The sequence below is a fragment of the Sapajus apella genome, unplaced genomic scaffold (genome assembly GCF_009761245.1).
Source record: "Sapajus apella isolate SASKATOON/1434 unplaced genomic scaffold, GSC_monkey_1.0 scaffold43, whole genome shotgun sequence".
NCBI classification, from domain to species: Eukaryota; Metazoa; Chordata; class Mammalia; order Primates; family Cebidae; genus Sapajus; species Sapajus apella.
In genome coordinates, this window is record NW_022436983.1 from 20327750 (window position 1) to 20344122 (window position 16373).

The following is a 16373-nucleotide window of genomic DNA, read 5'->3' on the forward strand; positions in this document are numbered from 1 at the left end:
TCTTGGTATTCTTGGGACCCCCTGCCCCTTGACAAGGGTCTGGTTGCCTGCGCCATAGTTGAGTCTGTGTCCAGTGCTTGGAGCCATCAGCATCCCTCAGGTATATCCCATCCCTGCTCAGTCGGGAATTCCCTGCCATTCTACATCCCCCATTCCAAAGCTTTCCCCTTGAGGCAGGTGAGCATTGAAACCCTTCCATCGTCCTTGTTGGAAAGGACTTGTAGGATTGGGGTTAGGGCTGAGTAGGGCCTCCACTGCCGTCCCCACCGCCCCTAGGAGTGCAGTTAGGGATGAGCCAAGAGCATGGCCAGCCTCTGGCCCCCATATCCATCCAGCCCTCTCCTGCCTCCGATCCTTTGTTCTTCACCGTCCCCCTCATGGTGGCCCTGCCTAACCAAGACCCAGCTTAAAAGCCACTTCCTCCCTGAACCCTTTCCCAACCCTGCCCATGCATCACTTCAGTTGAATTAGCCAAGGATTTGGTCTCTGTCCTGAAGGTGGCCCTGAGGACATGCTGTAGCAGCTGGCCATGGGGTCCTGGGCCAGGCATCTGCCAGCTCACCCCAGACCCTGCAGTGCTGTGGTCTCCAAGCCTGGGATTTCTCCAGGGCAAGGCAAAGGTGCCTCCTCCCCACTTTGGAGCAATTCCATTTTCTTTGCTTTTTTCTTTTTGAGACAGAGTTTCGCTCTGTCACCCAGGCTGGAGTGCAGTGGCACGACCTCGATTCATTGCAACGTCCGCCTCCCAAGTTCAAGTGATTCTCATGCCTCGGAGTCCCGAATAGCTGGGATTACAGGTACCTGCCGCCATGCCTGGCTAATTTTTGTATTTTTAGGAGAGACGGGGTTTTACCATGTTGGCCAGGCTGATCTTGAACTCCAGATGATCCACCCGCCTCAGCCTCCCAAAGTGCTGGGATTACAGGCATGAGCCACTACACCTGGCCCCAGCAATTCCATTTTCAAAAATGTGTTTTGTGTATTGGGTCCATCCGAGAGTTGGTTAAGGGGGACAAATTCAGTACTGAAGACAGCCAAAGCAGAATAGATAGAAAAATGGTTTAAGGCGCGCGTTAGCCTAGCAGAATTTAAAATTTGCCTTGGGGAAACAGGACATAAAATTGTACCATAGAAGTCACCAACAAGGTCAGCCACAGTGTCAAACACCTGTAATCCCAACCCTTTGGGAGGCCAAGGCTGGAGGACAGAGGGAGCCCAAGAATTTAAGACCAGTCTGGGCAACAAAGTGAGACCCCATCTCTACAAAAAATAAAATTAGCTGGGTGTGATGGTGGTTACCTGCAGCCCCAGCTACTCAGGAGGCTGAAGAGGGAGGATTGCTTGAGCCCAGGAGGTCAAGGGTGGCAGAGCAAGGCCCCATCTCTTTAAAAAAAAAAAGTCACCAACAGTTAGCAAAGGCTTACTCTGTGCTAGGCCTTGTAATAAAATATCATCTTAGCCTCACAAGAGCCCTACAACAAGGTAGGTGCCATCATCCCATTTTACAGATGAAGAAGTAAGCAGAGAAGTAAAGTGATTTGCTCCAGGTCACAGAGGTAGGAACAGTGGAACTTTGGTTGAAACCTGGCAGCTGGGCTCCAGAGCCCCACTCAGAGCCACCTTGTGCAATGGCCTCACTGGAGCGCAGGAGTGAAAATGAGAGGTGCTGTGATGCGAAAGTAGAATGGAAGCTCTCCTTCCTGCAGCAGGCCCCTGAGATGGCTGTTGTCCCCTGCCCCCTTCATAAAGGAAGAGAGTGAGGGATTGTCATTGATCCCAGGCTACAAGGGAACCGTGTGGCAGATTTTAACCCAGATCTGCTGGCCTCTAGGACCCTGCCTCTTAACGGAGGGACGTTGCCTAGAGACTGGCTGCAGCGCAGGAGCACTGAACTCTGGAGGAGGCTGAGCTAGTCCTGGAGCTGGGGAAAAGCATTCCCACAGGGGGCACAGAAAGCCCAGGGGTGTTGAGGGGACAGGAAATAGTCTATAGCTAAGGGTCTGCGGGTATATGTGATGAAGGGAGAGAGCCAGAGTTAGGGCAGCAATCCCAAGAAATCCCAGGCTTGGAGACCACAGCAGTGCAGGGTCTGGGGTGAGCTGGCACAGCTGAGGGCCAGGCTCTCCTGGGAAGTGGTGAGGCTTCCGTCTCAGGACGTGTCTAAAGGAAGCTGGACTAGTTTGGAATTGTGTGAATGGGCCCAAGGGATGGCCTGGCTGTCTGCTGGCAGCTCCAAACCAGAGGATGACAAAAGTATATTCAAAAGCTGTGCAGCAAAGGGCCGGAGGGGCTGGGTGTGGCCACAAGGAGGTGGGAGAAGAGGAAGCTTTGAGCAGGGACTGAGACCTGGGCAGGGGGAGGATGGCTTGAGCGAAGTGTGGACAGCACCTGGAGGTGGCAGGAAGCAGCAGGAGGCCAGGGGCCAGGACGATGGGGGCTGGTTACAGAGGAGGAAACTTGGAAATAGGTTTCAGGTGGGGAAGAGGCCAGATGAATGCAGGTTGAGACATAGCAGGAGAGATGTCTGGAAATACCAGTGTCAGGGAGTCACAGCTACAGGAAGGACAGGAGGCAGAGAAAGGAAGGGAAATTTAGAAACCCAAAGAGCAGACAAAGCTGTTTCATGCCTTCCAGGAAGGAGGGCTGCTGAGGTGGGAGGAGGGCAGAGAAACATCCTTGGGAGGGGTGCCAGGACCAGGATGGCAGGAAGGGGTGAGGATGCTGTTGACCACTCTCCATTTTGAGTACCTTAATGAAGGTGGCAGCATCACAGTGACGGTCCCACAGTGGCTGCTTAATGAGTACTGCATGTGTGGGTGCATAAATGCATTAATTAGGAGTCTGTGGGAGGCTGGGCAAGGTGGCTCACACCTGTAATCCCAACACTTTGGTAGGCTGAGGCAGGCAGATTACCTGAGGCCAGGAGTTTGAGACCAGCCTGGCCAACATGGTGAAACTCCGTCTCTACTCAAAATACAAAAATTAGCCGGGCACGGTCGCAGGCATTAGTTAGTCTCAGCTACTCAGGAGGCTGAGGCGGGAGAATCACTTGAACCCGGGAGGCGGAGGGTGCAGTGAGGCAAGATCATGCCAATGTATTCTGTCTAGCCTGGGCGACAGAGCAAGACTTAATCTCAAAAATATATATATATATATCTGTGGGGATCTCACTGAATTTTAGTGAAAACCCTCTGAGGAGGAATTATTACCCCCATTTAACAGATGAGAAAAATAAGATTGGCCAGGCATGGTGGCTCATGCATGTAATCCCAGCACTTTGGGAGGCCCAGTCGGGCAGATCACAAGGTCAGGAGTTCAAGACCAGTCTAGCCAGCATAGTGAAACACTGTCTCTACTAAAAATGCAAAAAATTAGCCAGGTGTGGTAGTGGGCGCCTGTAATCCCAGCTACTCGAGGCTGAGGCAGGAGAATCGTGTGAACCTGGGGGGGGGAGGTTGCAGGGGGCTGAAATTGCGCCCTCGCACCCCAGCCGGGGAAAAAAAAAAAACCCAAAAAAAAAAAAAAAAAAAAAAAAAAAAAAGAGAAAAATAAGGTTAACTTGCAAAAAACAAGTAGGGAAGCCTCCACCGTGGGCTGGGGTGGAGGAGGGGCCCTCTGTCTCTCAGTGGTGGTGGGAGCCGGTTCTGATGAGGAGAAGGAAGAGTGAGTTTTTTTGTTTGTTTTTTTCTGAGACAGAGTCTTGCTCTGTTGCCCAAGCTGGAGTGCAGTGGTGAGATCTCTGCTCACTACAGCTTCCACCTCCAGGGTTCAAGCGATTCTCCTGCCTCAGCCTCCCAAGTAGCTGGGACTACAGGCACCCACCACCATGCCCAGCTAGTTTTTGTATTTTGAGTGGAGATGGGGTTTCACCATGTCCAGGCTGGTCTCAAACTCCTATTCTCAAGTGATCTGCCTACCTCAACCTCCCAAAGTGCTGGCATTACAGGCATGAGCCACTGCGCCCAGACTGGTTTTGCTTAGAATCCACCCCTTGCCCCACCTCTCCCAGCGGTCTATGAGGAGCCCTCTAATCTTTAATCCATGGCCCTAGGTTCACGGGAGGGGGTTGGGGCAGGATAGGCCATGGGAAATGAAGTGGACTTGGAAATAGTCAGAAAGCTTTGGTGTGGCCTCTTGTGCCCAAGATAACCCAGGAGGTTCCTGGTCCTGAAGCCAATGGAATCTAGGGCCCAAACCTTCTCGTCTCAGTGTGGGCAAAATCTAGGTGTAGAATGGGGTGTTCGGGGGGCTCCCCATAGACAGAGGGTGTGAGACCCTCACCTTGGCACTGGAAGAGTTCAGGCCTCCTCAAACAAATGGGGCCCAGGATAGTAGAGGCAACAGAGGGCTGCTCTGCTATGGCCAGCACGTCCCAGAGGTACATGTGGACATGGAGGGCAGTGGTTGCTGAAAAATGGCCATGGGCATTGGACTCTGCTGGAGTGGGGACACCTGGCACCGACTATGCCAGCCTGCACCAGGCACTTTCACTTCCTTCAGAATAGGCCCCTTACACTCTGCTCCCCACAGTTTGCATCAGAAGAAATGGAAGAGACCTACTTAAGGTCACACGCCCAGTGGCAGAGCAGGGACCCTGCGCAGGGTGGTCTGACAGCAAAGGCTGCAATCCTTCCTTCCCCTTGGTGCTGAAAAAGAAAGGTTTCTAACTTGCTTTCAAAGCGAGTTCCTATCAGCTTCATTGTGGGCAGGGTGGGGCTGCTACACATTCTGCAGAGTGGCTGGGGCCAAGCCTGGCCTCTCTAGTCGGCGGGGGTGCACCCCGGGGCGCTGGGAGTCCAGGCCCGGTTTTGCATCAGGCCCTGCCGAGGTGTTTCCTCCTCCTCAGTGTGGGGCAGCTGCTGGCTGGGGTGCCTGTTGAGTCAGCCTTCTTCCCTCACAGCTCTTCTCCCAGTCCCTGAAACTTGGCTGCCAGGGGAGCTGGAACCACCTACGAAGGTGTCCTCCCTACAGGTAACACATGTCGGTGCCAGGGTCCCCTGCCAGGGTCCGGAGATGCAGGCACTGCCACCTGGTATCCTGAGCACCCTCTAGCACCTTGGGATTGGGGGAGGTGGGTGCATGTCTGGGATTAGAACAGCCAGACAGATGGACAGACCCTCCTCTTGACCAATGGATCTGTCCCACGATGTTGAAACAGCAGGGAAGACCAGACACTTGATTCTGCCTCTGGCAGGAGAGGGGATTTCAGGGAGGGGTCGCTGCTGGGGACGCTGGGCTCTGATGTCCATGGCCCAGCCCAGGCTGGCCTGCAGGACAGAGATAGTCTCAGTTCTGCCAAACGTTTTCCTTCTTCCATCCGCACTCAGACACACACACCTGGTGACCCCCAAGGCACCTGGGGACACCCCACAGCACATAGCCCAGTCACATGAACAGCACAGGAGGAAATACACAATGCACCCTTCACACACCTCACATGGTGCTAACACCCAGAAAGTCACTGAACACACCACACCAACAATATAGTCACCACACTGCATCGCACTGCAGCAAGACACAGACATACTCACACAGCAACTCCACAGCACACAGACCCATGCTACACAGACATGCCAGGCAGACTCGGACCCACACAGCCACACCACATGGCACAGAGAGGGATGTGGGCTCACACCCCAATCCACAGGGGAGCCCGAACTGTGCGTTTGCAAGACCCGCACCTTGGCCATAGAAGTTCAGGGCAACTGCTGCTGTCGAGCACACAGGTATTCACAGAGTGAATGTACACAGTACAGCCATGCAGAAGGCTGTGGCTCCTGAGGGTGTCGAGGGATCGCTGGGGCTCGGCAACTGACTCAGCTGGAAGGGGACAGAGCATAATAGGCGGCAGACACAAGCAGGGACCTGCCTGCCCAGCTGCTTTCCCAGCCCCACCTGGAGCCCTGGCATAGAGGGGGCGGGGAAGAGAGGAGAGGCCACCCAGTGGGCTCAGGACATAGCCCTGGCCAAGTCATGGGCCCCTTGCCACGTCTCCGTGCCCCTCAGCGCTGGACAAATGTTTTCTTTCCGGAGTCAGTGGTAGGAGGGTGGTACTTGTGCCAACCTAGGTCTCCACTGCCAGGACCCCAGCCTGGTCTCAGGAGAGCCATGTGGCCAGAGCAAAGGGGCCTGGTGGCTCCAGGCAAGAGGGCAGGGCTGGTGGCAGGGGCATCCCTGGGTTGGAGGCCTCCGTGGGAGTGGGTGCGGCAGTTACCTCGGGGGAGGAAGTTGGGGGTGTGGGCTGAAGAGGAGGTTGCCTCAGACAGGAAGGCCAAATGGGCCAGGGCAGGGTGGAGGTGAAAGGTGGCGGGAGGGGACCCAGGCTATGAGGTTCCTGGGGCTGGGGGGTGAGCAGGGGTGTGTGTGTGTGTCTGTGTGTCTAGGTGGGTGGTTGTATGCATGCAATCCCATGTGTGTGCAGGCATATTTCTGCATTTAATTAATCAAACTTTTACCAACCATCTGTTGTGTGCAAAGTACCGGCTCTGAGGGTGACTCCCTCTCCCTGCCTCCAAGGAGCTCACAACCCAGTTAGCTGGGCAATGTGTGTGTGCAAAGTCTATGTGATTTTTGTTTATGTACATCTTTATCGAGGGACATATTTGTCCCCAGACTTATTCATATATAGGTGAGCCTATCCGGGTGGGCCAATCCCCCTTGCTGTGCACATGCTGTATGCAGGTTTATTTGTTTGTTTTGAGATGGAGTCTCACTCTGTCACCCAGGCTGGATTGCAGTGGTGTGATCTCAGCTCACTACAACCTCCACCTCCCAGGCTCAGGTGATTCTCCTGCCTCAGCTTCCTGAGTAGCTGGAATTACAGGCGTGTGCCACCACACCCAGCTAATTTTTTTTTTTTTTTTTTTTTTTTTTTGTGAGACGGAGTTTCGCTCTTGTTACCCAGGCTGGAGTGCAATGGCGCGATCTCGGCTCACCACAACCTCCGCCTCCTGGGTTCAGGCAATTCTCCTGCCTCAGCCTCCCGAGTAGCTGGGATTACAGGCACGCGCCACCATGCCCAGCTAAACCCAGCTAATTTTTGCATTTTTAGTAGAGATGGGGGTTTTGCCATGTTGGCCAGGCTGGTCTCGAACTCCTGACCTCAGGTGATCCTCCTGCCTCCGCCTCCCAAAATGTTGGGATTCCAGGCGTGAGCCACCGCACCTGGCCGCTGTGTGCAGGTTTAAGAATGTGTGTGCATGAGTCCTGGGCACGGGTCCGGGTTGGTGTCTGCAGAGGGCCCTTTGTGGGGGAACAGCTGTGTGTGTGCCTGTCATTATGCAGGCATTAGTGTGCATGTGGGACTGTATCTGTGCCTACATGGATGCACGTGTGCGCGTGTGCTGTGTGTTCCATCGCTGCAGTTCTGTGTGGCCCTACCTCAGGGTGTGTGCATGTGTGTCTCTGTGTTGCTTCTGCTGTGCCCCGTGTGTGTCCATGGGCCAGTGTATGCATCTGTGCATGAGTACCTCTCACCCCACCTTGAGCTCAGCTGTCCTGGAATGGCACCCCACCCATACTGGGGCAAATGTTTGGGGGAAAAAAGGACTATTGGCTCCAAGATATGCCAAGTATTTATGCAGGGCTTGACCAGACCCTCCATCTTCCCCCAGGAAGCTACATGTGCCCAGCTGGGGCACGGCCCCAGCTGATGCCCCAGAGGGGCCACTCATCTCAAGAGGGGCTTTGGGCTCTGCCCTCTCTCCCCATGGCGCATGGGCCAGAGGCTGAGCCTGAAGGACTGTTGGACCTCAGCTTCCTGACAGAGGAGGAGCAGGAGGCCATTGCTGGTGTCCTCCAACGAGATGCCCGCCTGCGCCAGCTGGAGGAGGGGCGCATCAGGTGAGGCAGGGCAGACCCTTGCCAGGGAGCACCGAGAGGCTTGAGTGGCCCCCACCCTGCTCCCTGCCGACACGCTGCCTGTCAGGTGTCTTCGTGGTTCTTGGTTTCGCCCTTTAGTCTCCTCTCCTCTGACCCTGGCCAGCTCACAGCTCGTCACTTCTCCAGGGGTGACTGCACCAGCTTTCTCACCAGCCTCTCTGCCTCCAGTCTTGCCTCTTGAGCCCACTTCCTGCAGCTCCCCAGATCAGTCCTTTTTTTTTTTTCTGAGAGTTTCATTTTTTTCAGCTCACTGCAACCTCTGCCCCCTGGGTTCAAGTGGGCTGTACCTCAGGTTGTGTGCATGTGTGTCTCTGTGCTGCTTCTCCTGCCACAGCAGGAGTAGCTGGGATTACAGGCGCATGCCACCACCGCCCAGCTAAATTTTGTATTTTTAGTAGAGACGGGGTTTCCCCATGTTCAGGCTGGTCTCAAACTCCTGACTTCAGATGATCCCAAAGTGCCAGGGTTACAGACGTGAGCCACCGCACCCAGGCAGATCTGTCCTTAATATCCCTGCTGAAACTTCCCTTGGCTCCCCAGCCTCTAGTGTCAAGGGCAAGCTCCCAGGGGGTCCACTGGGCCTCCCTGGTGGGTCCTTGCCAGCCCCCACCATCTCCTCTTCCACTGTAACCCCTGCCCGACACATACATAAAATGACCCCTCTAGCCACTCAGGTGCTCCCCAGCCCCTGACACACCCTTCACTTCTATGCCTATGCTGGTACTTCTTCCCGGAGGAGCGCAGTGGTAGAAGAGCATGGGTGTTACAAGCAATGTTTAGGGACAAACACTTCCTAGCTATGTAGCCTTGGGCAACTCACCTGACCTCCTCGAGTACCACGCTCCTCGCCTGAAAAATGGGGCTAAGGAGTCCTACTTCACTGATTTAAGAGAAATCGGACAGGCACAGTGGAGATGCCTATAATCCTAGCACTTTGGGAGGCAGAGACGGGAGGATTGCTTGAGCCCAGGAATTCCAGATTAGCCTGGGCAACACAGTGAGACTCCATTTCTACAAAATATAAAAAATTAGCCTGGCATGGTGTTATGTGCCTGTAGTCCCAGCTATTCAGGAGCTGAGGTGAGAGGATTGTTTGAACCCAGGAGGTTAGGCTGCAGTGAGCTATGATCATGCTACTGCACTCCAGCCTGGGCAACAGAGTGAGACCCTGTCTCAAAAAAATAATAATAAAAAGTATAATAATTGTTATCCTTCTCTACATGGAGAATTCCAATTTGTCTTTTAAGAAGCAATTCAAGGCTGGGCATGGTGGCTCATGCCTGTAATCCTAACATTTTGGGAGGCTTAGGCAGGTGGATGACTTGAGTCTAGGAGTTAGAGACCAGCCTGGGCAACATGGAAAAGCCCCATCTCTACAAAAAAATACAAAAATTAGCCGGGCATGGTGGCATGGGCCTGTAGTTCCAGCTACTCGGGAGGCTGAGGTGGGAGGATCACTTGAGCCTGGGAGATGAAGGTTGCAGTGAGCTGAGACTGTGCCACAGCACTCCAGCCTGGGCATAGAGGGAGACCCCATTTCAAAATAAGTAAATAAATAAACAAAGGCGATTCAAATGTCACCTCCTCTGGGAAGCCCTCCTGGATTCTCACAGGCTCTTCTTCTGTCACATCATCTAGCTCACTATAGTGTACTTGTCTCTTCTAGACTTGGTCTCCCCAGCAGCCTGAGCTCCTCCATAGCACACATCAAATCTGACTTGCTGTTGGGTCCCTGGCCCCTGGTCCCATGCCTGGTACCATGTGGGTGGTGGGAATGTTGCTTGGATGAGTCATGATAGCTACACCCTCCCCCTTCCTCCAGCAAGCTCCGGGCCTCACTGGCAGACCCCAGGCAGCTGAAGATCCTGACAGGGGACTGGTTCCAGGAAGCACGCTCCCAGCGGCATCACAATGCCCACTTCGGCTCTGACCTTGTTCGAGCCTCAATGCGCAGGAAGAAGAGCTCCAGGGGTGAGAGGAGATCCTCCCGCCAGGGCAAGCCATGTGCCATCCAGGGCACTGGCTGTATATGGACAGGGAGAGAGGGCCCAGGGCTCCAGTCCTGGCTGCCCCCAGGACTGTGTGTCTTTGAGTGGGCAATGCCCCTCCGTGGGCATGGGGTGGGTGGGCATCTCCAGGGCCTCCCCTGAGTCACAGCCAGGCTTCCTGAACATGGGGGTTCACAGAACTTCTCACCTGCCCCCAGGAGACCAGGCTCCAGGCAGCGACGGGGAGGCCGCAGCTGCTGTGAAAGAGAAGGAACATGTGCCAGAGCCCAGGTGAGGAGAGGTCTCAGGGAGGGGGGACCATGCCCAGCAGTCACCAGGGTCCCTCCCTCTGAGAGTGTCCTCTCCCTACTCCTAGGCTCTCCATTGATGAGGCCCCCCAGGAGAGGCTCAGGGAGACTGAGGTAAGAGTGAATGAGCCAATGTGTGGGTACAGTGTCCCTGGAGAGGAGGTGGAATGTGCAGGGGGCAAGGGAGAAAGGTCCCAGCCTGGGAATGGGGAGACCCTGGACATGTCCCTTCCTGTGTCTGCGCCTCAGCATCTCCTGGGTTGAACAGTGGTATGAACCTCTGAGGGAACTTCTGAATCTGGCTATTAGGGGTGAAGTGGGGCCGGGCACGGTGGCTCTCACCTGTAATCCCAGCACTTTGGGAGGTTGAGGCAGGAGGATCGCTTAAGCCCAGAAGTTCAAGACCAGCCTGGACAACATAGCAAAATGTCCCCCATCTCTATAAAAAATTAACAAAAGGATGGGCGCAGTGACTCACACTTGTAATCCCAGCACTTTGGGAGGCCAAGGCAGGCAGATAACCTGAGGTCGGGAGTTGGAGACCAGCCTGACCAACGTGGAGAAACCCCATCTCTACTAAAAATACAAAATTAGCCAGGCGTGGTGGCACAAGAGGCGGAGGCAGGAGAATCGCTTGAACCCGGGAGGTGGAGGTTGCAGTGAGCTGAGATGGCACCATTGCGATCTCCAGCCTGGGCAACAAGATCGAAACTCCATCTCAAAAAAAAAAAAAAAAGGTTGTTTACCAATGGGTCAGTATTAAAGAAAATAAAATAAAAAAAGGAGTGAGGAGGGACTGGGCTGGCTGAGGTGGAGGACTCAGGTATGAATGCCTCCACCAATGGGAGCAGTGAGTCAGGCAGCACAAGCCCTGCGGGGTGGGCTGTGAAGCACAGGTCCCATGGCTTCTGCAGCTGGCTGCCAGCCCTGCCCTAGTACTGCTCTAAACCTGAAACTGGGGTAGTTTCAGGAGCCTGTGACCTCTGACCCCAACATGACCTTCGACCCCTTCCTTACCAGCCCCTCCACTGTGAACTCTACCCCTTCATTCCTTCAGGGACCTGATTTCCCATTGCCTTACATCCCTCTTAAGGCTTCAGATCCTGAGGAGGCGTCCCAGGCCCAGGAAGGTGAGTGGGAGCACCTGTTGGGGAGCACGGAGATGTTTCGGGGGTCAGAGGCAGCTCTAAGGGGCCCCAAGCACCTCTGTTGACCCTCCTCCCCGCCACTCCCACCCCACGTCGGAAACGGGGACGATCCCAGGACAGCACCGGGGCCTTAATCTGCAGCTCGCTGGGGTTGTAAACCTGTTCCTCCAAATTTGCTTAGGGGCGGGCAGGAGAGGGTTCACTCAGCATCTCGTGCCCCACCCCAGGCCCTGGCCAAGGGGACCTGCAGAGCTGTGTCGAGAAGGCGGACCCGGAGCCGGAGCCCGCGTCGGGGGGAGAGCCGGAGCCTGGGCCCCTGCAAGCCCAGGTAGGCGGGAGTGGCCCGCGGCTGCTCTCAAGACCCGGAGCGGATTCCAGGCGGGGAGCGCTCCAGCCAAGGCCTGCGAGCAGCCCGCGACCCAGGGCTCTCGGGGCAGGGGCGGGGAAAGAAGGGGCTCCCCGTCATTTGCCCCCTCTGCAGACCAAGGCCGCATCCCAGATCCTGGAGAACGGGGAGGAGGCCCCAGGGTCCGACCCCTCACTCAACTGCATGCTCAGCAGCAGCTCCTCCGTGTCCAGCCTTAACTCCTCCAAGGTGAGGCAGGAGGGAGGGGGCCCGGGCGGCGGGGGAGGTGGACACGCCTCGACGCGTAGCCCCTGCCAGCTCCTCCCTCGCCGTGGGACCCAACGCTGCAGAGCCCCGGCATGCCACCCATGACCCGGGTCTGAACCCTCCGCGCTTCCCCCACGGGCCCCGACGTGAGCCCTGCGAGTGGCCCTGATTCCCACCCACTCCCGCCTGCAGCTGAGCGGCAGCCAGATGAGCCTGTCCGGCGAGGCGGAGGCGGTGCAGGTGCGCGGCTCAGTGCACTTCGCGCTGCACTACGAGCCGGGCACTGCCGAGCTGCGCGTGCACGTGATCCAGTGCCAGGGCCTGGCGGCCGCCCGGCGCCGCCGCTCCGACCCGTGAGTGCCCGGCCCGCCAAGCGGGGCGCGGCTGTCTCTTCCAAGCGCACCATTCACAGGGTCTCGGCCTCCTCGTCCTAATCTTCAAAATAGGAACAGCAGCGTTATTGGGAGGCGTGGGATTGAGCGAGACAAGCCCTGTAAAGCGCTTAGCACGAGGCCTGGCACGTGTTCGGGTTGGTGGCTGGGGGAGCGCACAAGGCAAGGGAGAAGGCTCTGGGAGGGCCCCTCCTCACCTCCGGTTCTCACCTCCCCAGCTACGTCAAAAGCTACCTCCTCCCAGATAAGCAGAGCAAGCGCAAGACGGCGGTGAAGAAACGGAATCTAAATCCAGTTTTCAACGAGACGCTCCGGGTGAGGCTGTGACCACGGTGCAGCTCCCTGTTCATGAATAGGACGCCCCTTCCTGCGGAGCGAGGTGGCAGGGGCAGCCAGTACCGTTATTGCCCGGAGGATGGGCAGGGCAGGCCCCGTTAACGCGTTGTCCAGGGTGCCAGCCTTGTGGTGGGCGTGGTGATAGTCCAGACCCCCACTAATGCCCTTCGGGGCTCCCCAGGATTCCATTGTGCTAGGAACGCGGTAGGACCCGCCCCAGCCAACTAGCGCAGCATCCACGCGGGCCACCAGCAGTGCTCCGCTAAAGCGCGCCTCCTGTCCCCAGTACTCCCTCCCGAAGGCCGAGCTCCAGGGTCGCGTGCTGAGCCTGTCCGTGTGGCACCACGAAAGCCTGGGTCGCAACATCTTTCTGGGCGAAGTTGAAGTGCCTCTAGACACGTGGGACTGGGGCTCTGAGCCCACTTGGCTCCCCCTGCACCCCCGGGTGAGGAGCGAGGACGCGCGGGGAGACCTGCGGCCCGGGTCTCCTGCATGTACCCCACCAGGCTCTCCCGCAGCTCCCTCAGACCCCATCTTCGACAGAGCCTCCCCTCAATCTCTTAACTTCAGGGCCCCTTCCCTGAGGGTGCTGGGATCCCCAGGTTCCGCCCCTACAGGCCCCGCTGTCTCTGCTAACCGCCTCCCATCGAGGTCTGCAGACCCCACCCTCCTGAGGCCCCTTTCCATTGGACCCTGCTCCACGACAAGCTCGCCTCTCGCAGGTCCCACCCTATCCCGACGATCTTCCCAGCCGAGGGCTGCTCTCCCTGTCCCTCAAGTATGTCCCAGCCGGCTCCGAGGGTGAGTGGCAGCCGGAGAGGGCAAGCTGGACCCGCCCTGAAAAACGGGAGACTCCTGTCAACGGGTTGTGGGGGGTGGACTCCATCCGTGCGCGGGACTCAGCCGAGCGTCTCGGCAGGCGCAGGACTGCCCCCGAGCGGGGAGCTGCACTTCTGGGTGAAGGAGGCTCGGGACCTTCTGCCGATGCGGGCAGGCTCCCTGGACACTTACGTACAATGGTGAGGAGTGCTGGCCCTCCGGGCTTTCCTTTCTTTTGCCTGCAGTGGAGTGCCAAACCTTGACAAACCTCTACTAATCAACCCTTGATCAGGCAGCCCGAGATTTCACCACTGAGCAGGGGGGAAGGGGACGGTTTGAGCAAAGGCCTGGAGTCAGGAAAGTTGAGGACACCTTTGAGGAGCTGCGTTTCAGCAGGACTGGCACCTATAGGTCTTGTTGAAGAGCTGAGGCTGAGGGCTTCAGGGGTCCCTCCATAGAGAACCTGGGAGGCCAGGCTGTGGGGCCTGGCCCCAAACTTATAGTTCAGTGGTTTTCTAAGCTTCCAGGGGACCTCTAGGGGTCCCTCCAGGTGCTGCCCCCCCCTTAGAGAGTGAAATGGGGGTGGCTGATCACTTCTGGGTGTCCACCCTGATGCAGCCAGAGGCGTCTTTCTTTCAGGTACTATACTTCTGAGCAACACTGTATTTTGTAGAGGGGGTTCCGAGGCTTTGAAAACCTTGGAAACAGGCCTGACTTGGTGGCTCATGTCTGTAATCCCAGCACTTTGGGAGGCTGAGGCGGGCGGATCACCTGAGGCCAGGAGTTCAAGACCAGCCTGACCAACATGGTGAAACCCCGTCTCTACTAAAAATACAAAAAATTAGCTGGGCATGATGACGGGCGCCTGTAATCCCAGCTACTTGGGAGACAGGTGGGAGAATCACTCAAACCCAGAAGGTTGCAGTGAGGCAAGATCGCCCCACTGCACTGTAGCCTGGGTGAGGAAGAGCTAGACTCCGTCTCAGAAAAACAAAACCTTGGAAACTGTTTGAGGAGGGGAGGTGGTGGAACAACAGGAAGATAGTGAAAGTCACTGAGTCAGCAAGTAGCAGAACTGCATTTCAGAAACATTGCTCTGCAGCCCTGTGAATAAGGCTGCAACTTTTTTCTTTTTTTGAGATGCAGTCTGGCTCTGTTACCTAGGCTGGAGTGCAATGGCATGATCTCAGCTCACGGCAGCTTCAGCCTCCTGGGCTCAAGCAATTCTTGAGTAGCTGGGATTACAGGTGCATGCCATCATGCCCAGCTGATTTTGGTTTCTTTTGTTTTGTTTTGAGACCGAGTTTTGCTGTTGTTGCCCAGGCTGGAGTGCAATGGTGGTGTCTTGGCTCACCGAAACCTCTGTCTCCTGGGTGTAAGCTATTCTCCTGTCTCAGCCTCCTGAGTAGCTGGGATTACAGGCATGTGCCAACACACCTGGCTAATTTTGTATTTTTAGTAGAGACAGGGTTTCTCCATGTCGGTCAGGCTGGTCTTGAACTCCCGACCTCAGGTGATCCGCCCACCTTGGCCTCCCAAAGTGCTGGGGTTACAGGTGTTAGCCACCGCGCCCAGCCTAATTTTTGTATTTTTAGTAGAGATGGGGTTTTGCTATGTTGGCCAGGCTGGTCGCTTGAATCCAGAACTTCTGACCTCAGGTAATCCACCGGCCTCAGCTTCCCAAAGTGCTGGGATTACAGGCGTGAGCCACCGTGCCTGGCCAGGAGCTTTTAAAGGCAGGCGACCTGAGAGGCAGTTAGTGCAAAGGTCCCAGGGCAGTGAGGGTCTGAGGCCAGGTAGGCAGGAGCCAGGGCGCATGGACACATGTGAGGGAGAATGAGTAGTGTATGGTGACTGGGTGACTCTAGGGAGTGTAAGGGGTGGTCACCTGATGCCAGGCCACCTCCCGCACAGCTTCGTGCTGCCTGATGACAGCCGGGCCAGCCGCCAGCGTACAAGGGTTGTGCGACGCAGCCTCAGCCCTGTGTTCAACCACACCATGGTGTATGATGGCTTTGGGCCTGCTGACCTGCGCCAGGCTTGTGCCGAGCTCTCCCTCTGGGACCATGGGGCCCTGGCCAGCCGCCAGCTGGGGGGCACACGTCTGAGCCTGGGCACTGGTAAGTGGGGCAGGGCCCTGAGGCAGGCCCTGAGAGATGGGGGCTCAGTGTGTGGCCTTGGATACCTCTCTGTCCCTTCCTGAGCTTTGGTATCTACTGAGAACTGAGGAAGTTAACTGGGGACAGTGCATAATCTGGGACCAGGCAGGTGTCTGGGGGCCCCAAGGTGTCCAATGTGATCATGCCCTCAACCCCTGCCCACCCACATCCAGGCAGCAGCTATGGGCTGCAGGTGCCCTGGATGGATTCCACACCAGAGGAGAAGCGGCTGTGGCAGGCCCTCCTGGAGCAGCCGTGCGAGTGGGTGGATGGCCTTCTACCGCTCAGAACCAACCTGGCCCCCAGGACGTAGCCTGACCAAACCTCTCTCTCTGGACCCCCATCTCAGGGCCTGTCCTCGGCTAAAGTCAATAAAGTCTGTTCTAAGGGCAATAAAGGGCTCATGTCTGCTGGGGCAGGGAGGAAGAAAGGTGACTGCAGGAAAGCGCCAGGGAAGTAAGAGGGGCCAGGTTAAGGAACTTCAGACTCTGCCACAAAGACTTCAGAGAAGCCAGGCACAGTGGCTTATGCCTGTAATCCCAATGCTTTGGGAGGCTGAGGCAGAAGGATTGCTTGAGCCCAGGAGTTCAACACCAGCCTGAGCAACATAGAGAGACCCCCCCCATCTCTACAAAAAATTTAAAAATTAGCTGCAGGTGGTAGTGTCACATGCCTGTAGTCCCAGCTACTTGGGAGGCTGAGGCAGGCAGATTGCTTGCGCTTAGGAGT

General features: G+C 56.4%; 1 protein-coding gene across 1 annotated transcript; it reads left to right on the forward strand.

Annotated features, from left to right (window-relative positions):
• Positions 1–9: 9 nt before the first annotated feature.
• On the forward strand, positions 10–16041 carry SYTL1 (synaptotagmin like 1). Its single transcript, XM_032300999.1, has 16 exons — positions 10–100; positions 4901–4971; positions 7614–7842; positions 9704–9852; positions 10088–10160; positions 10246–10291; positions 11235–11307; positions 11553–11653; positions 11807–11920; positions 12131–12291; positions 12549–12645; positions 12953–13111; positions 13389–13467; positions 13586–13685; positions 15400–15605; positions 15818–16041. Exons 3-16 carry the CDS (start codon positions 7622–7624, stop codon positions 15955–15957), a joined length of 1719 nt encoding a protein of 572 aa, XP_032156890.1. The 5' UTR covers positions 10–100; positions 4901–4971; positions 7614–7621; the 3' UTR covers positions 15958–16041.
• Positions 16042–16373: the final 332 nt, after the last annotated feature.